Genomic DNA, 27,389 nt, shown 5'->3' with positions numbered 1-27,389 from the left:
GCAGTTTGGGAAAAATAAACCCTCCAGCCTCCTCATGAATTTATTTACATTCATACAACATAAATGCTTCAATCAATATAGTGATAGAGATGTATAAAAACATTTATTTCCTATGTAAAGTCTACGTACTTTATAGTTCCTTCGGGAATCTGATTTACTGTTGTGGTGCAGTCAGCTTCAACTGGAAGAGTGGAACAGTAAACTGATTAAGCACAGAAATGTATACCTAAGGATAAAATATGCTATACATAGTCATACCAACTTAAAATAAAATCTTTTGTGGGAAAAAAATAATAATAAAATCATACATGAACAAGGAGAACATCTGGCTATTTGCCTTGAACCCAAAGCCCGGTAATGAAAGACCACATTCAGAGTGATTGTAGATCAGGCCTCCATGTCCCTCCACAGCATTCTGCAGCCTTCCTCCAAGGGCTTTAAAGTGTAAGTTCACCTTTGTACACTTTATTTTTTATTTTCCGCTAAATTCCAGCTCCCCTATGCACCAATATAGCATTCATGTACTTATTTTATGCAAAAAAAACAAAGCTTTCCATTAAATCTACAGTCACTTACTTTTCTTGTCCTAATCCACGTTACCAGACATTTCCATGAGTAATGTCTTCTTCCTTACAGACTGTAGGTCATCATGACACAGGAAGGAGTTGACCAGCTGACCTCATTAGCACACACCCTGAATCATCCACCCTCCCATTGCCAGGTGCATGTTTTTTTAAATGAATTGCAATTAATCAGTGATCACCCTTCTTAATAAATACACAATATACAATCAGATTGTGTAGTGTATGGCCATATTTATACACCTAAAATTACTAGTTGCGCTTTAATTGTTAATGGCACACCAAACACAGAAGCAGATACACATATTGCCATGTGAAAAAAAATGAGGGGAAAATGACGCACAGTAAAAATCACGCAACCCACAAAACGCCAAAATGTACCATTAACCGCATGTAGTGCAGCCAATTGAAATCAACTGGTTGCCCTATGCGTGTCACAGGAAAAATGAGACACAAAATGTGCGCTCCCACTATGCGAGTTCCCGCTATGCAGAGTTGTGAACGAGGCTTGACAGCTGAGTCTTGTATAAAGATGGCCCTACACTATGCAATCTTTTTTTTTATAAATCTCTTTATTACATTTTTTCTCTTTCATTTTAAAATATATCTTTCACATTTCACATTTATCAGCTTTCTCCAAAAACCATACAAATCATTTCATTACAATTACATACATTATATTTGTACATTACATACTGTACATTTGACCTCTTAACTCTTTCTTCCATTCGTGTAGTTCTGTCCCATTTCCATACCTACACTATGCAATCTGATGGTGTATATAGTGAGAAGGGTTTTCACTGATTGATCACATTTCATTTAAGAAACATGCACCTGGGAATGGGTGGGTAGATGATGCAGGGTGTGCTACTTAGGTCAGCTGGTCAACTCCTTCCTGTGTTATGGCCTAAAGTCTGATCAGGAAGAAAAACATTACTAATGGAAACATCTGGAAACATGGATTAGGACAAGAAAAGTAAGTGACTGTATATTTAATGGCAAGCTTTGATATTTTTGCAAAATAAGTACACAAATGCTATATTGGTGCATAGGGTAGCTGGAATTTAGAAAAAAAAGTGTACAAAGGTGAACTTACCCTTTTTTTTTAACAAGAAAGTGAACTTACCCTTTAATTGACTTCCTCCTGGTATGGGGAACTGCCCGGGAGAACATAAACGTACATGGGTAAATCTCAATTCTATTCTCATACCTTATTTCTCTTTAAAGTCTTGTACCCCTGCTGTTTTGAGTTTTACCTACTTTTTTATTACAAATATCTTTCAGTGAGTGAATGCTTTCTACCCTCCAATTCTAGTGCTCAGTGCTATCATAGATATGTACCAGCTATGCCCCTCATCAAAAGTATCCTCACATAGAACACGAAAGAGGAAAAGAGGGAGCATGTCTGACTTGGCTTGTTAGGTTACAGAGTACACCAAGTCAAACTCTGCTGCTTATAGGACTGTCTCATTCATCACAATATCATTTAGGCGCATCATATGTAACTGCTGTAACTGTAAATTAAAGGTCAGACTATGAAAAAGAGGCTGCTAGTACAAAATTATTTCTGTGGCATCAGTTGGAATTTAAGATACACTATATTGTCAAAAGTATTGGAACACCTGCCTTTACACGCACATGAACTTTAATGGCATCCCAGTCTTAGTCCATAGGGTTCAATATTGTGTTGAGCTTCAGAGTGTCTATGGGAATGTTTGACCATTCTTCCAGAACATTTGTGAGGTCAGGCACTGATGTTGGATGAGATGGACAACCTAGCTGCTCACCATCCTATTGCTGGTGATTTGTTGAAATCGTCAGTGATATGATCACTTAGGCCGCGTACACACAGTCGGTCCAAACCGATGAAAATGGACTGAAGGACCTTTTCATCGGTCCAAACCGATCGTGTGTGGGCCCCATCGGTCAGTTATCCTTCGGTCAAAAATTTTAGAACTTGCTTTAAAATTGAACCGATGGATGCCTAACCGATAGGTCAAAACCGATGGTTAGTATGCAAAAGCATCGGTTAAAAACCTGCGCATGATCAGAATCAAGTCGACGCACGCTTGGAAGCATTGAACTTCGTTTTTCTCTGCACGTCGTTGTGTTTTACGTCACCGCGTTGGACTCGATCTGTTTTTTAACTGATGGTGTGTAGGCACATCCAGGGCCGTCTTTACCGCAGGGCAAATGGGGCAGGTGCCCTGGGCCCTGTCACTGTTGGGGGCCCAAAGCAACCCCCTTTGAAAAAAAAAATAAAATTTTTTTTTTTTTTTTTTTTTTTAGGGGTCCGGAGGCCCCCAGGGGCCCGGAGGACCCTAGGGCCCCAGATGGCAACCCCCCCCCTTTTTTTATTTTTTTTTAAATAATAAAAAAAAATTATATATTTTTATTAAAGGGACAATTTTTTAATATATATTTTTTAATTTTTTATTAAAGGGCCAATTTTTTTTTAGAGGTCTGGGGGTCCCCAGGGACCCATAGTTCCCCAGGGCCCCGGATGACAACCCCCCTTTTTTTATAAAAAAAAAATCTTTTTATTTATATATATATAATTATAATTATAATATTTATATATATATAAAAATGTTTATTATTATTATTATAGGACCCAGAGGTCCCCAGGGCCCTGGATGGCAACCCCCCTTTTTTTTTTTTTATAAAAAACATTTTTTTTATATATTTTATTTCTTTTTTTTCTTTATATATATATATATATATATATATATATATATATATATTTATTAAAGGGCTCAGAGGTCCCCATGTGGCAAACACCCTTTATCTTTTTTATAAATGTTTATTTTTTTATTTTTGTTTATATTTTTTTTTTATTTAAGGGCCCAGAGGTCCCCAGGGCCCCAGATGGCCACCCCCTTTTTAAAATATATTTTTTATATATATTTTTTATTTCTTTTTTTCTTTTTATTAAAGGGCCCAGAGGTCCCCAGGGCCCCGGATGGCTACACCCCTTTTTTATATATATTTTTCTTTATTTCTTTCTTTTTTTGTAAAGGGCCCCCCCCCTGCTTCTCAATTTCAGGCGGCAGCACCCCCCATTCCGGTTCTCTGCTCCAGGAAGCTCCTGAAGCTGTGTAAGTGGCCCCATAATTCCTGATGGCGGCCCTGCCTCCCGTTAAGCCCCTGTGCTGCCCACAAATCAGGCTGAAAATCATCAGCGGCGCGCAGCCAGTGACAGTACTGCTTCCCTTCCCAGTGTTTTAAAATGTACAGCACCCCTGGCTTCCCTTTCTGCCTTTCAGCACCCCTTCTCCCTTCCTGCCACTGGGTGCTGCTTGCATATAAAAGTGAATTAGAATGTGATTTTATAACATCCCCAGTTTGCTCTTCCCGAGGCTGACTTCTTCATGTCCTGCTCCTCAAGGTATGTCACTGTTTGCTAATCTATATTGTAAATAGAAGTTTTCTGTAGAGTGTGCCCAAAGTCTTTATAATATTTGATGATTCACTGCAGGTCTGGTCAGTGTTTTAAAAAGTTCCTCTATTTTACACATGGTATGGCATGGGAGTCACAGCACCGTCTGTCCATTCTGCTTTAGCACCATGGGACCCCATGCCATGCCATGTGTAAAATAGAGGAACTCTTTAAATCACAGACCAGACCTGCAGTCCAGGCTGAGTAAAGCCTCAGAGTACATGACATTACTGTCTGTATTTAACGGCTTGATGGGCTTATTTTGGGCCTGGCTGGTTCACATGTATGTGTTTTGGCGGCCCACATTTGCGCAGGCACAGCAGCCCATTCATTTGAATGGGCCGCCATGCCTGCGTTTCCTGCAAAGAAAAGCGCATGCCTCATGTAATAGGCTGCGCACACGGCACGCCTATGCCCATCAAGCACTGAAATACAGCACTGTCTGTCCATTCTGCTGTCTGCTGTGACTTATCTGCAGTTCCCGCACTGTCAAACTTGCTGCATTTTTAGACGTTTAGGTCACGCTTTTAAAAACACAGTGCGTTTGTGTGTGCAAGAACTGCAGGTAAGTAGCATGGTGCAAAAGCAGAATGGATTTCAAGGCAACTGTATTTTTAAAATGCTGAATGCACCTTTTTTCTGCAGGAAACAAAGGCATGGCAGCCCGTTCAAATCAATGGGCTGCTGTACCTGCACAAATGAGGACCGCCAAAACATACATGTGAACCAGCCAGGCCCAAAATAAGCTGGAGGGGGGCCCAAAAAAAATGTTTGCCCTGGGCCCAAACCATATTAAAGACGGCCCTGGGCACATCAGACCATCAGTCCGCTTCATCGGATGAACCGACCATGTGTAAGCGGCCAAAGAGGCTCCACCTGTAGCTCAAGCAGTCACATATCATTCTCATAGAGATCGATAGAGACTCAGCAGAGATCGGACCAGCGTCAGTACAACAACAACATCTTGTTGCATCTGGCTATATAAAGGGCAATTCCATAGGGGCAGGGAATGGCCATGTGAATTTTATTTGAAAGAATAGGAAAGCATTGATATCACTGTAGTGTTAGAAAATATCACCTTCTGATTGTTCTGTCATCTTTTCAGCTATTTCTTCGATAGGTTTCTTCATAATAAAGGTTCCTTCAGCTATGTTTTTTTCTATCATAAAAAAGCCTTTGTGAAGAATACCAGACTGAATTGCTGCCAAGCAAACTGGAGTTACCTGTTTTTCAAAAATAACGAAACATATTTGTATTACATATTATGACTGATGTTTTGGTAAATAATTTTTGATGTTTTTGTTTTTATGATTGCAACTTACACCAGTATATCCATTTGTGCCCCAGTCTGCTTCTGCTGTGCACTGCTCCGGACATTTAACCCTGTAGAGGAAGAAAGATATTACTGGGTCTCATGCAGGAACATATCACATAAACCCTATAGGTTTTATGTAGGTCAGGGGTAGGCAACCCTAAAGAGGTGTAAACCGCAACACATCAGTGTAAAAGCAGCCCTATACTATTATGCCCAGTCAGTGTATTGCTTCACACTGACCTGAAGATCTCTTCTATCGTGCTGTTGGCACCACTCTGGAGACCGATAGCCAGGATAAGAGGTGGAGTGCAGTTGGTATCACTCCACGTGGGATAGGAGCCAGCGCTACAGAGGAGGCATCGGCTTATGTGGCTCTTGCTCCCTACTACACCTCCAACTTTACAAGTAGTCCCTCTGCATTGCACTCTATTTGATGCTCTGAAATGGCGGGTCAGCAAGCCCAGACTGTGATCTTCCAGTCACCTGTCTGTGATCTACTGGTAGATTGCTATCTACAGGTTGCTGACCCCCGATGTAGGTGATATAATGTTTTATCTCCTACTCAACATCTTACTCTCTACAGTTTTCTACTTAGAAGGGTCATGGCCGATTCCTTCTTTCTAATCAATTTCATGAGCCTTGACTCTTCTAAGTAGGAGTTCAGAGAGAGCTAGATGTTCACAGGAGATGGAGTTTTTTGAGCTAACTTGACTTCAAGTACATTTTTGTGCTCTCTGAAATGTAATTAAAATTTGCTGCTAATGTATCCATTTGATAAAAATATTATAATAGGGGAACATTCCCTGTCAGGGCCGGTTCACATGGGTGCTATGTGGGAACACTGCAAATCCACTGCGGGTTCCTGAGACAATTGACACTGCCATATGCAAACTGCTGCACAACACCACTTTCAATATAGTATCTATGTAGGTTGCTCACACTCCATCTCATTCATAAAATGTCTTGTTTTCTTTTCACAGAATACAAGGCATTCTGTGGTTGGATGTGATGAAGATCATGACGTTCATTTGCTCATCCAATTACAGAATGCTTTGTATTCTGTGGAAAGGTTACAACACATTTTATGAATGTTGACAGTTTTTGTACACTAAAGTACCAGGCCCCCTTTTTTATGCAGTGTATTGCCTTAAAGCAGTTGTCAGTGATTTTTATAACTTTTACCAACCGTTAAGCCTATAATAAGGCTTACCTGTAGGTAAAAAAAATAAAATAAAGGCCCATCATAACAGACAGGACACCCGAGGAGGAAAGTTTTGATCGGGCTGTTAAACTAAGACTGGCACAGTATGGTCCTAACCCCCCTGCTAAGACTGTTTACTGAAGGAAAAGTTTGAACACACCTGACCTGTATCACCATTGTCATTGGACAATTTAACCCACCCTGTTTCCCAAGGGTGGGAGGGATGCATTTTGAAGAGAAATGTGTTACCATGTGCTTGCAATAAAGATTCATTCCCTGTTTTGAACATCAAACAGAGCTGTGTGTCTCGTTAATGGGGGGGGGGGGGGGGAATTTGTATGGGTTGTGTTCGCCGGATTGTGGAGTGTCGATATCTGTCTTGGGGTCGGGAATGGAATATCCTTGGTTTCGGGAATGGAATATCCTTGGGTTCGGGAATGGAATATCCTAAACGGCTTTAACCCTGTCCCATTTGGGGTTCCGTTACACTTCACAACCCCTTTAAAAGAGAAATCTTAGGCCTTGTACACACGATCAGTCCAAACTGATGAAAACGGACTGAGGTTCAGTTTCATCAGTCCAAACCTACCGTGTGTATGGCCCATCAGACTTTTGCAAAAGCATTGGACTTCGTTTTTTTCAGCACGTCGTTGTGTTTTACGTCACTGCGTTGGACTCAATCGGTTTTTGAACTGATGGTGTGTACGCACATCAGACCATCAGTCCATCAGACCATTAGACCATCAGTCCGTTTTCATCAGTTTGGACTGATCGTGTGTACAAGGCCTGAGGCCCCGTACACACGTCCGAGAAACTCGACGGGCAAAACGCATCGTTTTGCTCGTCGAGTTCCTTGTGAAGCCGCCGAGGATCTCGGAGGGCCAAGTTTCCCCATTGACTAACGAGGAAATAGAGAACATGTTCTCTATTTGGCTCGACGAGTTCCTCGTCGGTTTCCTCGGCCAAAAGTGTACACACGACCGGGTTTCTCGGCAGAATACGGCTCCGATCGAGTTTCTGGCTGAATTCTGCTGAGAAACTCGGTCGTGTGTACGGGGCCTGAGAAAAGCAGCAGGCCAATCCAACAAGCAGGAAAATAACTTTCTGGGGAATTTTGTAAACCAGAGATATGAAATTGACAGCAGAGAGAGATAGAAATTAAAAAAGTACTTTTATCAACATGCTTCTTTTAATATGATGCAAAAAATGTTTTGAAAATCAACATTTGCGTGTTCTTTACAGAGGGCTGTCTTACGTACTTCACAGTTCCTTCAGGAATCTCATTTACTGTTGTAATACAGTCAGCTTCAACTGTGGGGAGAGAAATGGAAAATAAGTTATGTAGATAAGTTTATACATAAAGGCAGATTTGTAATTTAAAACTGGAATTCTGGGTTCTCCCGCATCTCCAGCATTGTCTAAACCCCCAGAATTCTCCACCTGACATCACAAAGTTTTAAGCAATTCTTAATGGCATAGAAACACTGTGAAGTTTTAAACTTTAAGAATAAAGACATCCTGATATTACTGGTAAACACATGTGCAAATATGGGGGTGGATTTACGAAAACTCGAGAGAGAGAGTGCAAAATCTGGTGCAGCTGTGCTTGGTAGCCAATCAGCATCTAATTTCAGCATCTCATTTCAGCTTGTTCAATTAAAGGGGTTGTAAAGGTTCGTCTTTTATTTTCTAAATAGGTTCCTTTAAGCTAGTGCATTGCCGGTTCACTTAACTTTTCCTTCGATTTCCCTTCAAAATGTTTTTTTTCTTTGTTTGAATTTCTCACTTCCTGTTTCTCCTCAGTAAGCTTTCCACTATCATCCGAGCGGTGGAAAGTCATTTAGAACAGATTACTGAACAGCTTACTGAGGAGGAACAGGAAGTGGGAAATTCAGACACAGAAAACAAAGAAAAAAAAACATTTAGAAGGGAAATCGAAGGAAAAGGTAAGTGAACCAACAATACACTAGCTTAAAGGAACCTATTTAGAAAATAAAAAACAAATCTTTACAACCCCTTTAAGCTTTTTTTTTTTTCTCTTTAATATTTTTATTTTGTATTTTTTTTTTTCCTTCTTTCCAAAATACAGTGTGTTACAAAAAATCTTCACATCTATATAAATGATGCGTGGTACATACAGTCAAAAGAACAATTATCGTGCTAATTATATATAGTATGTTGTTCTATCTCCCCTCCACCCACCAATCTTCCATCACCCCCCTCCCGTTCCATCCCCCCCCCCCCCCAGGCAGCGCCCATGTCATCCTGACCAAAAAGAGAGAGAAAAAAAGGAAAAGAAAAAGGAAAGGAAGAAAGAAGAGAAGCAGTCAAGAATGGGAGAGAAGTCACCCCTTATGCAAATCTGGATTATAGTCGCTTTTTTTTTTAAGAGAGGAACCGAGGTCGAATACGGCTTATTTTAGTTTTTAATTGTTTGAAGATTCCTGGCTTCCATGGGTGGGGAAAGTTTCCAATGATACCGATCCTTTTACCTCTACAAAGGGAGGCCTATGCTTCTCAGCCAAGGTCCCCACACTTTTCCTAGCCTTTTGTGGTTTCCTTGTTTGATAAATGCCACTCTCTCACTCTCTATCAGCCTGTTTATTGTTCCGATCCAGTTCCTAGCTGATAGAGGGTCATGCGCCTGCCATCGCTGAGCGATTAATTTGCGTGCCTGAAATAGGCCTCTCAGCACACCCTCCAGTGTACCCGGGGGGAGTCTATCGTCTTCCATATCTCCCAAGAGACAGGTTCTGGCTTCTAGCGCCAAAGAGGTCCCAAAAATGTTGTTTAGCTTATTGATGACCTCTGTCCAATATCTAAAAAGTTTAGGACATCTCCAGAACATATGGACAAGGTCACCTGTGGCATTACATCTAGGGCATTGATCGCTCGTTTTCCAACCAAATTGAAACATTTTTTTTGGGGTGTAATAGACCCTATGTAGCAAAAAGAGGTGAGACAGTCTCTGTGCCGGGGCGATAGATACTAAAACCCCTCTGCTCAGAATCCTGTCCCATCTCTCGTGTGTTATCGGTCCCAAGTCCCGTTCCCATCTTTCTCTGCTCCTAAGAATACCCTTTTGGTTTATGGCTCTGTCCCCCAAATTATTGTATAATTCTGAAATAAACCCCTTTGTTGAGGTTTTTTGGGCTATTTTATTAAGAACTGGGGTCTGGGCCCTGATTAGTGGGTGGGATTTAAACTGGGTCTGGATGGCATGCCTGATCTGAAGGTATTTGAAAAAAGTATTATTTGGGATATTAAATTCTTGTCTTAAGTCTGAAAAGGACTTCATAGTATTCCCCTCATACAGATGGGCCAATCGTGTGATTCCCTGTCTCTCCCAGATATTACATCTCTCCACCCCCTCAACTTCTGGGAGGTTTTTATTGTGCCAAAGGGGAGCAAATTCAGATATTCCAAGGTATCCCAACAATGCCTTTGTTGCCCTCCACACCTTGTTGAGTAGGTCTCTGGTCGGGCACTTATATGCAAATGAATTTGCCTCCAGGACCTCTATTAGCGTTCTATGTGGGGCCCCTGCCAACATTATTCTAAAGCAGCAACCTGCAATATGCTGAAGCTGTGACGCCAGAAAATAAATTCTTGGGTGTGGAACCGCCATCCCTCCCCCCCCGACCGGCAGCTGCATAGTATGCAACCCAATTCTGGCCTGCCCATCTTTCCACATTAATTCGCGAAATAGCGTTTCCAGTCTTTTAAACCACACTTGGTTAATCCAGATTGGAGAATTGTGGAGAATGTATAGTATCCGGGGGAGACAGATCATTTTGATTAGGCTGCATCTCCCGGCCGCTGAGAGGGGGAGGCGGCCCCAAATATCTTTTTTTTCGCTTCAGCTTAATCAATAGGGGGGCCAAGTTTGTTGCAATGTATTCGCTGACGTCACGGGTGATCCAAATCCCCAGATATTTAAATGTCGTCAGGATTTTCAATTGGGGCATGTCGATTGATGTAATATATCGTGCTGTATCTATTAGTAGCAAAGCCGACTTGTCCCAATTGATGGTTAATCCAGAAAACCTGCCGAACTCTCTGACCATATGGACCACTGGGGCCAATGAATTATTAACATCCCCAATAAAAAATAGGATGTCGTCTGCGAACAACGATATTCTATGTTCGTCTAAGCCCCTTTTGAATCCCGAAATGTCTTCCTTACATCTAGTTATTATAGCTAGGGGTTCCATGGCCAACGCAAATAGAAGTGGGGACAGGGGACAGCCTTGCCTCGTTCCCCTCTCCAACTCAAACAGATCTGATGTTTCACCATTAATCTTTACTTTTGCACAGGGTTTATTATATAGGAGCTTAACCCACCTAGTGAAGGACGGGCCAAACCCAAAGCCTTCTAGTACACTCCATGGGTATGTCCACTCCAGGCTGTCGAATGCTTTGGCAGCATCTAGAGCCAGCAATGCCCTAGGGCCCTCATTATCAGTGTGAATCTGGATGTTTAAGAAGACCCTTCTTATATTAAGGCTTGTTGACCTGTTAGGAATAAATCCTGACTGGTCAGGATGGATAAGGCGCTCAATGAACCCTTTTAATCTTGTTGCAAGAACCTTTGCAAGGATTTTTACGTCCGTGCAGAGTAGCGAAATTGGACGGTATGAAGCGGGGTCAAGTTGATCTTTTCCCTCTTTGTGGATTATGATGATTGTTGCCTCCGTCATAGAGGGAGGAAGGTGTCCTTTGGAAAAAGCCTGGTTCAAAGTGTGCAATAGCTCAGGTAATAGTATGTCTCCATATTGTTTGAAAATTTCTGTTGGGAGCCCATCAGGGCCTGGTGATCTATGATTGGCCATCTCTGTCACAGCACATCGCAGTTCTTCCAGCGTAAGTGGGGATTCTAGTTTTTTTTTTCTCATTGTCTAACAAGGTTGGAAAAGAAAGTCCCTGAAAAAAAGTCTCCATATTATCATTCTCCCCCCTTGATTTATATAGGGTTTTGTAGAATTCGTGGAACGTACATCTTATCCCCCTGCCTTCTGTTACAATTTCGCCTGTTGGGTTTCTAATGGCCCCAATATTAGAAGATGGAGAGTTAGTCTGTACCAGTAGCGACAGCACCCGCCCCGCCCTTTCCCGTTCACCAAATTGGAGTTGCTTTTGAAAAATTTGGCGGTTCGCGGTCTTTCTCCTAATTACCATTTTATAGGCCTGTTGTTTTTCAAGCCATTCCCCTTGTCTACTTGGGGAGGGATCTGCTATGTAACGTTGCTCGGCTAACATCGCAGCGTTCCTCGCCTCTTCCTCCCATTGTCTGGATTCCCATTGTAATCTTGCCACTTTTTGTATTAGCAAGCCCCTTAAATATGCCTTCAGGGAGTCCCAGACCATGTCGGCATCTGCCGTGCCAGTGTTAATCTGAGTGTACTCTCTCAGACTGTCCGACAGCTCTTGTGATTTCCCAATCAATTCAAGCCAATAGGGGCTGATTCTCCACTCCTTTGAAGTTGGTCTCTCCTTTCTTCTGATTATTAAATCTAATGGTGAGTGGTCTGAGACCCCTCTCGGGCCGTATTCTATTTCCTTCACCCTATTCGTTGAAATTGAATTGCCCAAGGCCAAGTCGATTCTGGAAAGTGTGTTATAAGAGCTGGAGAAACAAGAATACTGACGGGTTGTTGGATGGTGGACACGCCAGATATCCTTTAACCCCTTTAAGCTTTAACAAAAAAAAAATGGAAGCTGATTGGTTTCTATAGAGAGCTTCTTTTATTTTGAGAGAAACAGGGTATTTGATGCCATTTGGTAGGTATGTATGTGTGGCAGGCATAGGCTACACCTATTCTCTGAGAAAAAAGCCCTTCTTATGTGGGATATAGTGAGTGCAGTTGTCTTTACCTGATTGAGGCTGTTTTGTAGGAAGATTTAGATACACTGAGCGCAGGACAACCTTGTTTTTTTTTTTTTTTTTTTTTTTTTATTAATCTTCGTTATTCAAAAAAAATTCATGAGGTTGTCTGCATTTTCTCGGAAGACCCAGTGCAACCACTACATAGTAATGTGATTCCAGTGTTTTTTTTAATTGTAAAGTTTTTAGTTGGTTGAAGTGGAAATGAACTGCTTGCCGACCAGCCGCCGTATACGGCGGCAGGTCGGCTCTGCTGGGTGAGATCACGTAGATCTACGTCATCTCGCCGAGCAGCCAATAGGGGCGCGCGCATGCCCGGCAGCCGCGACCAGCACCGGGCACCCGCGACCGCTCGTTACAGAGCGAGAACCGTGAGCTGTGTGTGTAAACACACAGCTCCCGGTCTTGTCAGGGGGAGAAAAGCCTGATTGTCTGTTCATACAATGTATGAACAGCGATCAGTCATTTCCCCTAGTCAGTCCCCCCCCCTTCATTTAGAACACACACAGGGAACATACTTAACTCCTTCCTCGCCCCCTAGTGTTAACCCTTTCCCTGCCAGTGGCATTTTTATAGTAATCAATGTATTTTTATAGCACTGATCGCCATAAAAATGCCAATGGTCCCAAAAATGTGTCAAAAGTGTCCGAAGTGTCCGCCATAATGTCGCAGTACCGATAAAAATCGCTGATCGCCGCCATTACTAGTAAAAAAAAAATATTAATAAAAATGCCATAAAACTATTCCCTATTTTGTAAACGCTATAACTTTTGCGCAAACCAATCAATAAATGCTTATTGCGATTTTTTTTTTACAAAAAATATGTAGAAGAATACGTATCGGCCTAAACTGAGGAAAAATAAATGTTTTATATATTTTTGGGGGATATTTATTATAGCAAAAAGTTAAAAATATTTTTTTTTTTTAAATTGTCGCTCTATTTTTGTTTATAGCGCAAAAACTAAAAACCGCAGAGGTGATCAAATACTGTGTTTCCCCGAAAGTAAGACCGGGTCTTATATTAATTTTGTCCACAAAAAACACACTAGGGCTTACTTTCGGGTTAGGGCTTATTTATTTACGGAATGTACAAATTTTACAAAGATTCTGTGTCCCCCTGTCACCCCCCCCCCCCCCAACTGTCAGGTCAGGAGTCATTACAGTATTTTGAGAAAAACATTGTGGCACTGTATAAGGTGCAGTACCATAGAAAATACCTTTTACCGTAGGGTACACAACAACTTTTTGCAGTCTGGGAACAATAGCAAACTGATATTTCAGATCTCAACTTCAAAAACATGATGTATTTCTGGTCTGAATTGCTTGTGAAAATATGTCACTGGGTAAAAACACATTTTTGTCCTACAGATACTAAACTTCAGACAATGTAAAACGAAATATTACCTGTCAATATAAAATCCTTATGTGGTGGTGTGACGACAAAGGAAGCGTACCAGGGACCATGTCCAAGAGAACTGATTTGGTTCCTTGTTGTCCCATGGTATTCATGTATCCCTGATGTCTTCTTAAAACACGCTGCTCCCCCACGTTCTGTAATAATTCCTGAATGGAATGCAGCTCCACAGATTGAAGATTTCTAATAAATAAAAACATTTATTTTCATAAACATTATGACATTTTATTTTACTGTGGCAAATAGAATATATGATATGTGTAATCTTACATCAGTATAGATGTCTGATCCATGCACCTCTTCCTTTGAACAGTCTGATGGACACACAACTCTGTAAGAACATATTCTTATTACTTATACAAAATAACAATATATATGGCCTAATGTATCAAAGGTCAGTACCAAGTACTGGAGTTATTTCTCCACAGCAACCAGTGAGAATTTTACTTTTCTTAAAAAAAAAAAGAAAATCTGATTGTGGCTGTCTAAATTCTGGGGAAGCAAATATAGTAACAACATTTAAAGACATGTTATGCTTACATTGTTTGGGATGCAATCATATGGCTGCCAGGTGTGGAACACGAAACATTTACTGGAAGATAAAAGTGATAATTGGGTAATGCGTGGTTTCAAATTGTTTTGTTTGTTTTAAAAAAAAAAAATAAGGCTTCATTTCCACTGACGTTTTTACAGAACCTTTTCTAAGCGTTTTTTACAGCTTACCACCCTCATCCTGTAAACTTTTCTATGCTGTCTGTCAATTTCACTGCTGCCCCTGTGATCGCTCTACTTTCATTGATACCCAGAGTTTGTATACATTCTAATTCGTGTTTGAATTCAAGTGACGAGTCACTGTGTAAAAATGTCTGCGCCAGGGACTTACTTTACATTATAAATGATAATTGAAAATACTAGAGTTGTAACCAATAGGAACCAAACAGATTTCACCATTTATTTCTGGGGAAAACAATAAAAAAATATTTAAATGATTGCTTTTGAAACAACTGCAATTGTGTGCTATTTTCACTTTCTTTAGTATTAATGCATCAGCCCTATAGCTTCTTATGACAAAAAGTTATGAATTTAGGGCCTGATCCACAAAAGGGATACGCCGACGTATCTACTGATACGCCGTCGTATCCCTGTTTCTATCTATGGAACTGATCCACAGAACCAGTTTCTCATAGATAGGCAGAAGATCCGACATGTGTAAGGGACTTACACTGTCGGATCTTAGGATGCAGTACCGTAGCCGCCGCTGGGGGCATTTCTTGTCGGGTATGCAAATTAGCACTTACGGGGATCCACGAAGCTTTTACGCTTCGTTTTTTCTCCGTAAGTATTAGTTTGCCGTCGCAAAATTAGGGCTGATTTTACAAGGTGTAAAGTTAGTACACCTTGTAAAAGTATACCCTTCTATCCCACGTCGCTGTCATTTTTTTTTTCCCGCCGCAACTCTTTTTTTTTTTTTACGCCCGTCGCGATTCTCAAAACCCGGCGCAACGTAAAACCGCGCCAAGCACATCGGGAAAATAACGTCGGGAGCATGCACAGTACGTCCGGCGCGGGAGCGCGCCTAATTTAAATGGGACTCGCCCCATTAGATTAGGAACGCCTTGCGCCGGACGGATTTAAGTTACACCGCTCAAAATTTCTAGGTAAGTGCTTTGTGGATCGGGCACTTAGGTAGAGATTTTGCGGCGGTGTAACTTAAACGGGAAAAAATACGTTACGCCAGGTTTTTGTGGATCAGGCCCATAAAGTGTATCTATAGACCAAACTTTGTTTCTTATGTATTGAGTAGGAAAAGCTTATAATAGTGGTTTTCAACAGGTTGACCACACTCTACGCAGTCATGTTGGGTCTTGTGTTCGGACACTCTGTCTTTGCTGGCTGTTATTTGCTATTTTTTGGAATAAAATCGGGAATCCATAGTGGAGAAGGATCTGGGGGTCTTGGTAGATCATAAGCTCAATAATAGCATGCAATGCCAAGCTGCGGTTTCCAAAGTAAGCAAAGTCTTTTCTTGTATTAAGAGAGGTATGGACTCCAGAGAGAGAGATATCATTTTGCCCCTGTACAAATCATTAGTAAAACCTCATCTGGAATATGAAGTTCAGCTTTGGGCCCCAGTTCTCAAAAAGGATATCGGGAACTGGAGAAAGTGCAGAGAAGGGCAACCAAACTGATAAGAGGCATGGAGGAGCTCAGCTATGAGGAAAGATTAGAGGAACTGAATTTATTCACTCTTGAGAAGAGATTAAGGGGGGATATGATGAACATGTACAAATATATAAGGGGTCCATATAGTGAACTTGGTGTTGAGTTATTCACTTTACGGTCAACACAAATTACAAGGGGGCACGCTTTACGCCTAGAGGAAAAGAGATTTAATCTCCAAATACTGAAAGGTTTCTTCACAGTAAAAACTGTCTCTTGGATGAGAAAACCGGCCGTGTGTAGGCTCTCCAGCAGTTTTCCCGAAGAGAAAACCGCCGAGAATCACGGCGAGAAAATTTAGAACATTTAGAACATGCTCTAAATTTTTCTCGTCGCGAATCGCAGTGTTTTTTTGCTCGGCAGTTTTCCCATAGGGAAACACTGCTAGGGAGCCTACACACGGACGGTTTTCTCGACCAAGAGAAAACCTGTCGGGAAAACAGGTCGTGTGTACACCAGGAAAAGGGACCAAGCCGGTCCTCGGTTTTCCCATCGTGTTTCTCAGTGGTGTTTTCCGAGAAACTCGATCGTGTGTACGCGGCATAAGAGCTGTGAAAATGTGGAATAGGCTCCCTCCAGAGGTGGTTCTGGCCATCTCAGTATTTTAAGAAAGGCCTGGATTATTTCCTAAATGTACATAATATAACTGGGTACTAACATTTATAGGTAAAGTTGATCCGGGGAATTTTTTCCCCTGCTGTAGCAAATTGGATTGTGCTTTGCTGTTTTTTTTGCCTTCCTCTGGATCAACTGTGGGTATATGGGATTGTGTATATGGGATTGTATGATATTATTTCTTATTTATTTGTTTATGGTTGAACTAGATGGACTAGGTGTCTTTTTTCAATCTGATTAACTATGTAACTATGGAATGTTCCTGTGGTGTGCAGCCGTTCATTTCTTCTGCAGTCATGTTAGGACATGGAAGGCATTGGAAGAATTTACCGGGCCCTGGTTTCCCTAAGGTTGGAACCTACTGCTCTAGACTAGTCTGTGAAATGTAGCTGGGCTATCGTGTTTACTAGAATCGCACGATGGGGTTGATTTACTAAAGGAGCAAACAATGTTCACATAGTTTAGTAAATGAAGTGATACTGTGCTTAATTAAACACAAAATCATATGCACTATAAAGGAACATAAACACAAAAAGTAGGAATTATGCTTGCACCTGATTGGATTGCAAATAGTCTTCCTTTGCAAAGTCAAATTCACAGTGTCTTTAGTGAATTGCAGAAAGTTGCATAAACACATTTTAAAATACTGGTAGCCATAGGAGGCATGTGTGTGTGTGTGTGTGTGTGTGTGTGTGGGGGGGGGGGGTAATTAGATATAAAGGCAATGGTTGAGGAATGGGCTCCTATAAGGTATCCAAAAACGTGGCTGTATAGTGTAAATGCAGCACATCAGCTATTGGAGCTTTAGGATATAATACGATTTATATCATTTTGATCAAGCAGCACTATCATCTAGTTAGCATCCAGTGCACCTGGCTGCTTAAACAATTATGGGACATGCAATTCTATGTTAGACCTGAAGGTTAATCTGCTTATGTATTACCTTTCCTGATTCTTCCTCTCTACCCTCATCAGCATGCTAATAAATCTTTTTGTTTTCACAACATACCTTATTTTAGGCCCAGTGCCATTATCACTGGGTCTCTGTGGTGGAGATTTACTAAAACTGGTGCACACATAATCTGGTGCAGCTGTGCATACTAACCAATCAGCTTCTAGGTTTTATTGTCAAAGCTTAATTCAATAAGCTGAATTCAGAATCTGATTGGATACTGTGCACAGCTGCATCAGATTCTGTGTGCACCAGTTTTAGTAAATCTCCCCTACAGAGACCCAGTGACAATGGCACTGGGCCTAAAATAAGATATTGTGAAAGCTTAATTCAACAAGCTAAATTTAGAAGCTGATTGGTTACTATGCACAGCTGTGCAAGAGTGAGGATAAGACTAGAGTTCACCTTTAACCCCTTTGCGCCGGCGCCTCCCGGCTCTTTAAGGTATTTCAAATGCCGGGAGGCAGAGTTTATGATCATGTGACCGCTCTAAATGACTGTCATGGCAGTCACATGATCGGAAAGTCGCAAGAAGCAATCAGGAGCTTTCTGTTAGCCACCGGTAACTTTGCACTCAGATATGTCTGCAATTTGGTACACAAATATGCAGCCTCTTGGCGCCAAGGCCCACCGAGAGGCCGCATATTTATGTACCTGTCTGCACCTAGGGGTTAAGTACAGAACTGATAGGTTGATAATGAATCCATTCTACCCGAATAACCTTTCATCTAGCTCTTATCTATTTACATTTCAATTTCTTTTTTTTTTTTTAAGTGTATTTTGTGCGTGTACTCGAGAGAGGAGCCGGACTGCAGAAGTTGGGAGTAGGCAGGCCTCCCCCAGGGGCAATCTGCCACCTTTCTCCATGCCCTGGGTGGCAATGGCGGGTGTGTGAGGGGATCCTCCCACACAGCCCGCCCTACCTGCTCCGCTTTGAAGCCCAACGGGGCAGAGGGACTCCCTATAAGGGAGTGAGAGGATTAGCCCGCTCAACCAGCCCCATTAGTCCTTCGCCTCTCTTTTAGAGACCGCGTGGTCAAAGTGCGTGTGTATTAACCCAATTTCGAGTGCGTGTGTAGGTGTGGTGGTTTTTGTGGGAGGGGGGTGGGCGTACTAAGCGCAGGCTTACCTCGCATAGCACACCCACCAGGAGCCGGGCTGAGACCACCAAACTCAATTCACATGTAGCCGAGACCGGGATTTCAATTTAACAGGAATCTGTAGCAATTAAACATTCTAAAATATTCTATTCAGACTTTGCACTAATTATATGATGATTATATTCCCTCATTCCAGACTTACTTGAATCTTTATCCTTACATTCAGAATGGTCAGAATCATCTGGAAAATAAATAAAATACATGGTTGGTCTTTCACAAGACAGCATTTGACTAGTTAGAAATAATATGGTAACCTATGAATGCTGCTCTTTCCAAGTATTCATATAACTGTGTTTACTATATAATCAGTTTTCATTGTGATTTATATTAAAAGCCAATATTTTCTTTAAAACATACATGTGATTTTAAAATAAGAAATCTCATATTTAAAAAGCAAAACTGTAAATTGATAAGCTATGGGGCTTATGCTTTAACCTATCAATTTATAGCAATGAATTATCCATTTGGAAATAATATACTGTAAATGATCTACATATTATATTTGATAATAAACTGCATGTTTACATTCACTTCCTATTGACTAACTTATTACCTCTGCCTGAAGTCTTCTCTGAACATCAACACATGTTTCTTTAATTAATACTTTCTAAGGTTAGTTTTGAACCAGTGGCGGCTGGTGCTCAAAATTTTTTGGGGGGCGCAAACAAACGGAAAAAAACAAAAAAACTATTACAGCCTCACTGTGCCCATCAAACGCAGCTACTGTGCCCATCAATTGCCGCCACTGTGCCCATCAATTGCAGCCACTGTGCCCATCAAACGCAGCCAATGTGCCCATCAAACGCAGCCTCTGTGCCCATCAATTGTCGCCACCGTGCCCATCAATTGTCGCCACTGTGCCATGCCATCAATTGTCACCACTGTACCATGCAATCAATTGTCGCCACTGTGCCATGCCATCAATTGTCGCCACTGTGCCCATCAATTGCCACCAGTTTGCCCCCTCAAAAACCACCAGTTTTCCCTGTAAAATGCTGCCAGATTGCCCCCTCAAATACCACCAGATTGCCCCCCGCCCGGCACTTACCTTTCTCAGGTCAGCCATCCTCCCTCCACTGTCCTCGATGTCTTCTCCCGCCCTCGATGTCGCTTCAGCCAATCAGGTTACCGGTAACCAGACCCGGTGAACCTGATTGGCTGAGACGCATGTCAGTGTTAACCAGGGAACGCACACCCTGTGCGTCCCCTGGTTAACTATTTGGAAGCCGATTAGAGCCAACAGGCTGTAATCGGAAAGCCTATCAGAGCCGCTGGCTCTGATAGACACTTCCAAAGCCAACCAACTACTGTTATTCAGATGGCCGGCACTCACCAGGGGGCTGCCCATCTGAATATTGGGCAGCAGCGGTGCCGGCGACAATACATAGATTCATGCAATGCATGAATCTATGTATTGTTGACTTCAGTGGCGGTGCAGGAGCGAGAGGGGGCGGCGCTCCTGCGCCCACTATCGACGCACCGCCACTGTTTTGAACTTTGCTAGTTTAAAGTGGTAGTATAGTTGGTTGAAAAAATAAAAAAAAAATTCCCTGCAAGGCAATATCATAATGTACTAGTATGCATCACATACTAGCACATTATGAGAACCTTCCCTTAGAACAAATCCCTCTAGCACTCCGCTGTCACCGCTGAGAGGGCTGACATCTTCCCCCCATCTACCTTCTGGGTTTGCAGCCTCCGGCTACATTAGTGATCAGGGGCGCAATGTCGTCACACCCACGCATGCCTGTAAGAGCCGCCATTTACAAAAAAGGGTTCTTAAGGTTTGGTACTGAATGCCGAACCTTCAGAGCGTATGCGATGGTGATGTCACCGACTGCATGCACTCTGAATATCTTCTAAACAGTGCAAGTTTAGAAGATTTTCACAGTACCTACAAGTAAGTCTTATTATAGGCTTACCTGTAGGTACAAGTGGTGTAACAGAGTTTACTACCACTTTAAGATTATGTCCTCTTGTTCTTTATTTTAGCTTAATTTAGAAATACTGCCCTTCTAAGGCCAAGATTAAAAACACAGAAACATGACCTTAAAGTAGCAATAGAAAAATTAAAGTGAAAAGTTTTAAATAACACACGTTATACTTACCTGCTCTGTGTAATGGTTTTGCACAGAGCAGCCCCAAACCTCCTCTTCTCGGGTCCCCCATTGGTGCTCTTGGTCCCTCCTTTTTTCTGAGTGCCTCCCATAGCAAGCTGCAAGCTCACTCCATAAGTCCCATGAGTGCAACTGTGTTTCTATTACACATATGTTGTTCCCAGTTCATTTATTTGCACAATCAGTTTTGTCCCTCTTTTCTTTTTGAGCAACACGGGTCTTTGAAGGATTGAAAGTAATGAAGGTTTGAAAGCAATCCATCACATCTTTGGAGACTCTAATCCTGATCATCTGGGTACCGTTGTACTCCTGATTTCTATTTCCACCAAGGAGTGTGTGACCTTTTTTTCTTAAACATTAATAGATCTTTGGAAAGCACTTTCATTTATTTTCTAAACCACTTTATTTATTAATTTATTTCAGGGGAGGTTCACTGGGTATTAATATAATTGTTTACATATTGGATCACTATAATTGTCTACATATTTGATTACTGTGCAATAATTAAGGTTGATGATAGCGCTTTATTAACCCTTATTTCTACAGCGTTTAGAACCACTTTAAAAAGTAATGTTAGAAAGAGAAGTTGCTGTTTCAACTTAAGTAATCTTAAAGTGGTTCTTAAGCCTAAGCAATGCATTAACTGTAGGTATTAGTATTGCCAACCCCCATACTCGTTATACTTAGCTGAGTTCCTACTCAATCCAGTGCTCTGCCCATCTGTAGCTGATTTCCAATATCCTTCTACTATATGATACCCCCAACAATATGCTAACATGGTCCCTGTGTAATATCTGCATGCTCCACGGGGTCCCCCTACTATATATTTCCTGCACCTATGTGTGAACATGGTGCCTCTGAAATATTTCCATGACCCACAAGGCTAATCAGAAATATGATACCTGTTGTAATGTGGCCCATAAACTCATTATAGTCAGTCGGGTACAAAATAAAATACCTTTAAAAACATGACGCTTAAAGCGGAGTTCCACCCAAAAATGGAACTTCCGCTTTAAGGGAAGGTGACCCCCTGACATGCCACATTTGGCATGTCATTTTTTTTGGGGGGGGTGGCGGAAACACTATTTCTAGAGGGTTTCCGCTCCCACTTCCTCCCTGGGTACCGCACCGCCGGAAGAAAGGTTACCTCTCCCCCTCCCTCTCGGCAATCATCTGGGACATGTCACAGGTCCCAGATGATTGCTCGGACAATCACGGTGCACAGTGCGGCTCGCGCATGCGCAGTGCGTGCCCGGCTGTGAAGCCAAAGCCGGGCGCCCACAGTAGTGATGCTGGCGCCACGGAGAGGAGGGGGAGATGAGCGGGGCTTTGTTCCCTCGCATCGCTGGACTCTGGGACAGGTGAGTGTCTGATTATTAAAAGTCAGCAGCTGCAGTATTTGTATTTTTATTTTCGTAGGAACTCCACTTTAAGATGCTGGTTTAGGTTATCATAATGTTGCCAGAACATTTGGGGTTTAATGAATTTATATTTATATATGTATAAGGCCAAATATTGTATATTTTTCATTTTCATATATATTTGACATGAGAGAAGCCATTTTGGCTCTTAAGTTGAAATTAAGTTCATAGCTCATGAATAGACAGTGGTTTATGTCTTACAAAGAGACTATGGCCCGGATTCACAAAGCACTTACGCCAACGTATCTCCAGATACACAGTTGTAAGTACAAATGTGTGCCGTCGTATCTATGCGCCGAACCAGAAACCAAGATACACCTAAAAATAGGCTTTATCTGACCGACGTAACTTGCCTACGCTGGCGTATCGTGGGCGCATATTTACGCTGGTGCTCCTATTGATTTTCAATTCAAATATGCAAATGAGGGAAATACGGCGACTCAAGAACATACTTGTGCCCGGCGCATAATATACGCGGTTTGCGTAAGTCGTACGTCCGGCGTAAAGTTATGCCCCATATATGTGGCGCAACCCATGCAAAGGTATGGACCTGGGAACTCAAGCCGTCGTATTTTACGTTGTTTACGTTGTACGTGAATATGACTAGGCGTAGGTTACGTTCACGCCGTAGGCAGTGATTCAACATATCTTAGTCAGTTGTTTCGATGTGATTCTGAGCATGCGCACTGGGATGCGACCACGTAATGCCCTGCAACTGCGTGTAGTGTATGCAATTGTGTGGCACTTATAGGGTTAAAAAAGGCACGTGGGAGGCATCACGTGGCCTCATCGTCTATCAAACCTTGTCAAAATCTGTGTTCAGATCACTTTTCAGAAGAACGATGGTTTAGACACCGGTAAAACTTACAGGACACCACCACATAAGTCTGATGGAGGAGTCCTGTGAGGCTCCAAAAAAAAATATGTTATATTATGTGATCATTATGATGCTTGAATACTTTTCTGGATGCAAGGTAGGCTGACGACATAGTTTACTTATCTTGTAGACACACTCTAATACCGCGTACTTATGGTCGGAATTTCTGACAACAAATGTTCGATGGGAGCTTTTTGTCGGAAATTGCGACCGTGTGTAGGCCCCATTGAACATTTGCTGTTGCTGTTGGAATTTCCGACAATAAAAATTTGAGAGCTGGACAACAAAATCCGTTCTCATAAATTCTGATCATGCGTGGACAATTCCGACGCACAAAATTCCACGCATGCTCTGAATCAAGTATGAGATGGAAGCGATTGGTCTGGTAAAACCAGCGTTCGTAATGGAGATAGCACATTCGTCACGCTGTAACGGACTGAAAAGTACGAGGCTGAAAAGGGTGAATCATCTCTCACCAAACTTCTCCTAACACGACTGATATTGAACTTCCCTTTAATAGTGCCATCGTACGTCACCGCGTTCTTGTCGTTCGGAATTGCCAACAACATTTGTACAATCGTGTGTATGCAAGACAAGTTTGAGCCAACATCAGTCGGAAAAAAATCCACGGTTTTGTTGTCGGAATTTCCGATCGTCTGTATGCGGCATTACTGTTACAATTTCCTTATTACTGTGTACATGTAAGGAAAACCAAGCCAAACCAAGCCAACAAGGAAGGCAATCCTATCATAATGGACATTGTACTTTGACAAACCTGGGAACTGAGAAGCAGAGATCTCTCCAAAAGTGTCCACAAATCAAATAAGAAGTTATGAGTGATTCAACTTATCAGCATCTGCCAAAAACTAAAACACACGATTTGGGTGGAATGTCCTCTTGATATGCTTAGTAGTTTGGGCTTGAATTATGCAGTTGACATATTTGAACACATTTCCCCAAAAACATTCCCCCAGTTTTTTAAAAAAACAAATTATTTTTACATCAAAATGCTAATTCATTTTGGTAAGAACTGGCTTTATTAAAATTCAAAGCTTAGAAAACAAAAACATCTCTCTTCTTGTTTTAGCCTAGGTTCACACTGATGCAGGTTTAAAAGCTGAACTCGCACGATTTCTAACCCGCATGTCAGTCCGACTTCGAGAGTGATTTCAGAGACATCTGTGTGGGTTGCTGTACATATGATATGTCTATTAAAAACACCCCTGAAGTCGGAAAAAGTAGTGCAAGTTCGACGATAACAGAATGGATATGTGAAATTAACGAAATCCAATATATGGAAAAATAGATAAGAGAAGAAGGCTATATAAAAAATCAAATGCCAGGAATGTGGCAAAATTGGGAAGAATTTTGGTCCTCAACTAGAATGATAGAATACTTATAAATGAAAAGTAACAAATAACCCCTAAGGCCGGGTACACACGGACAAACATGTATGGTGAAAGCGGTCCGTCGGACCGTTTTCACCATACATGTCTGCCAGAGGGCTTCTGTACGATGGTTGTACACACCATCGTACAGAAGTCCGCGCGTAAACAATACGCGGGGCGTGTCCGCGGTGTCGCCGCGTCGATGACGCGGTGTCGCCGCGACAATGACGCTGCGACGTGGGCGGCCCGCCTTTAAAATGCTTCCACGCATGCGTCGAAGTCATTCGACGCATGCGAGGGACGGCGGGCGCCTGGACATGTACGGTAGGTCTGTACTGACGACCGTACATGTCCGAGCGGGCTGAATTCCAGCGGGCTGTTTTAAAACAAGTCCAGGAATATTTGTCTGCTGGGAAAAGGCCCGGCGGGCAAATGTTTGCTGGAATTCGGCCCGCTCGCGCCCACACACGACCAAACATGTCTGCTGAAACTGGCCTGCGGGCCAGTTTCAGCAGACATGTTTGCTCGTGAGTATGGGGCCTTAAGGGGATATAAGAGGTTTTTTTGTTGTTGTTGTATGAACGGGTGAAAGGGTATGGGAAGACAGTAGAAATAGGTGAATGTGATTGTAGAATTTTTGGAAGAAAATGGACGAGAATAAGGAAGTTATTAGATAATAATTAAGGTCCTTTATAAACACACAGGAGATGAGTAAATGTATGTTTTAATGAATTTTGTATTACTGTACATATTTTTTATAAATCAATAAAAAGAAATGAAAAACAAAAGTAGTGCAGGAACTACTTTTGGGAATCGATTCGGATGGTGCCGTTGCCAGCAATAGCCGGCGATTTGACATTTCAAACCGGCCCGATGTGAACGTGGGCTGAAGTGTATCTAAACCCAAAAGGTAACTATTTTCATGATTGTCATTGCAGCTGTGCCTTTCCGCACCTAGGTAGCTGTGAAAATGTTCTCATCTTATTGGGTGGTAGCACCCCACCTCTGCTTTATTTTATCAACATATTGCAGCTTACCATCCCTTATGCCGCGTACACACGATCACTTTTTGTGATGAAAAAAAATGTCATTTTTAATCATGAAAAAAAATGAAATTTTTCCAACTTCACCATCGTTTTTGAAAAATTATAAACAAAGCGACTGCACTCTAAAGGGGAAATTCTATTCGCCTTGAGGCTGCTTTTAGCTGATTACTTGTTAGTAAAAGACGATTCGTGCTTTTTTATCTGTTACAGCGTGATGAATGTGCTTACTCCATTATGAATGGTAGTTTTACCTCCCATCTCATAACTTGCTTCTGGGCATGTGCGGGTTTAAAACTTCGTTTTTGCCCACACATGATCATTTTTTATGACACAAAAAATGACATTTTAAAAAATGACATAAAAAATTGAAGCATGCTCAAATTTTTTTTTGGTCGTTTTTCAGAAGACAAAAAATTATGTTTAGCCCACACACGATCATTTTAAATTACGTTTTTAAAAATGTCATTTTTTTCCAGCACAAAAAGTGATCGTGTGTACGGGGCATAAGATGTGGTGTCTGCATTTGTTTAGTTTCTTTGGCATTTTCCATGCTTTTAATTTGGTGATCCTGCCGCTAACACACTTCCTATCCTGGCGTGACAACACTTACTGAACATTCTCTACTGCATAGAGGACAAGCACTGTCACTCTAGGCTGCTCTCTGGATTTGGGCTATAGAACACCTCCCCCTCTGCTCTTCTGCATAGCAAAGTGGGAGGTGTTCTGTTGTTCACGGTAGATAGCTGGGAAAGCTGATAAGATTATTTGAGATTTCAGTTCAGTTCACAGAGAGTTAAAAGGACTCTGGATTTCCGAGAACATTTTTCTGTTCTTGAAAAAAAAAAAAAAAAGAATTCAGCTACTAAGGACTAGTAAACTGCAATATCTGACTTTTGTGTTTTTGGGTTTAGATATACTTTAAAATACTAACATTATGCTTAACTATATTACATTTTAGAAATACTTGCATAAATACTTCACTATTAGTTACATAAATACTTTACTATTAATTAAAGGTTATAACATATACCTGATTTGGCAAGTGACAGCAGAGCCAGTAGGATTAAAAGCATCTTTGCTCTAAAAAGAAAAACACAGAGAAGCTTTAGGAGATTTCATAAAGACAGAAACAGCATATTGCACTGTGTTTCTTCATTTGCTTAGGGTGCTATTAAATTCTGAGACAGAAAAACAAAAAAGTTCAATATTTAAATGTAATTATAATTTGAACAGTATTAGTAACAAATACCTTAGTGAGCAATCCTGGAGGTACTGGACCCCTGCCATCGTAGGCGTAAAACTGCTCAAAGTTGAGTAGAAGTTTTAAATCAAATCTCAAAAGGAAATATCAGATAAGATCTCACATAACATAATTCCATGTTTTGTGGTTAAGGTGCTTTGATCCATGCTGCCTTTTATTAAAAGCTGAAATGGAAAGGGGAGGAGGCCAGAAAGGGGAGGAGTATTGTCACAACGTACCCAATAGAGGAAAACGATGGATGGATTACATTTGGTAATGGTTTATCAAATACTGATGCCTTGATGGAAAATATTCAACCGTCATTTAAAACTATCTGCAGTCTTTGCTTTAGGCTCCATTCAGACTTGTGCAAGCGTGTCTGAGTGGACATGTTGCAGGTAGGGCAACCCATTCATTTCAGTGAGCTGTCCTAACTGAGAGGAAGCTGCATTGATTCCCAAGTCACAGTTGCCGTCACATGGGGGGTGTCATAAGGAATTTGCAGCACCCCCACGCATC

General features: G+C 41.6%; 1 protein-coding gene and 1 long non-coding RNA gene across 2 annotated transcripts; both read right to left on the bottom strand.

Moving 5' to 3' along the window:
• Positions 1-94: 94 nt before the first annotated feature.
• On the bottom strand, positions 95-5,403 carry LOC120944860. Its single transcript, XR_005750515.1, has 3 exons — positions 5,343-5,403; positions 5,099-5,243; positions 95-181 (listed from the first exon to the last, which is right to left on the bottom strand). It is a non-coding gene; the product is annotated as an uncharacterized LOC120944860 (long non-coding RNA).
• A 2,320-nt stretch (positions 5,404-7,723) lies between these two features.
• Positions 7,724-27,053, bottom strand: LOC120944859 (vitrin-like). The gene is made up of 7 exons (XM_040358615.1): positions 26,880-27,053; positions 26,661-26,710; positions 18,924-18,962; positions 14,375-14,426; positions 14,105-14,165; positions 13,825-14,017; positions 7,724-7,847 (listed from the first exon to the last, which is right to left on the bottom strand). Exons 1-7 carry the CDS (start codon positions 26,915-26,917, stop codon positions 7,726-7,728), a joined length of 555 nt encoding a protein of 184 aa, XP_040214549.1. The 5' UTR covers positions 26,918-27,053; the 3' UTR covers positions 7,724-7,725.
• Positions 27,054-27,389: the final 336 nt, after the last annotated feature.

Source organism: Rana temporaria, chromosome 7 (assembly GCF_905171775.1).
Source record: "Rana temporaria chromosome 7, aRanTem1.1, whole genome shotgun sequence".
Classification (NCBI taxonomy): Eukaryota; Metazoa; Chordata; class Amphibia; order Anura; family Ranidae; genus Rana; species Rana temporaria.
Note: the sequence above shows the minus strand (reverse complement) of the source record. Positions and strands in the feature narration are given on the sequence as shown.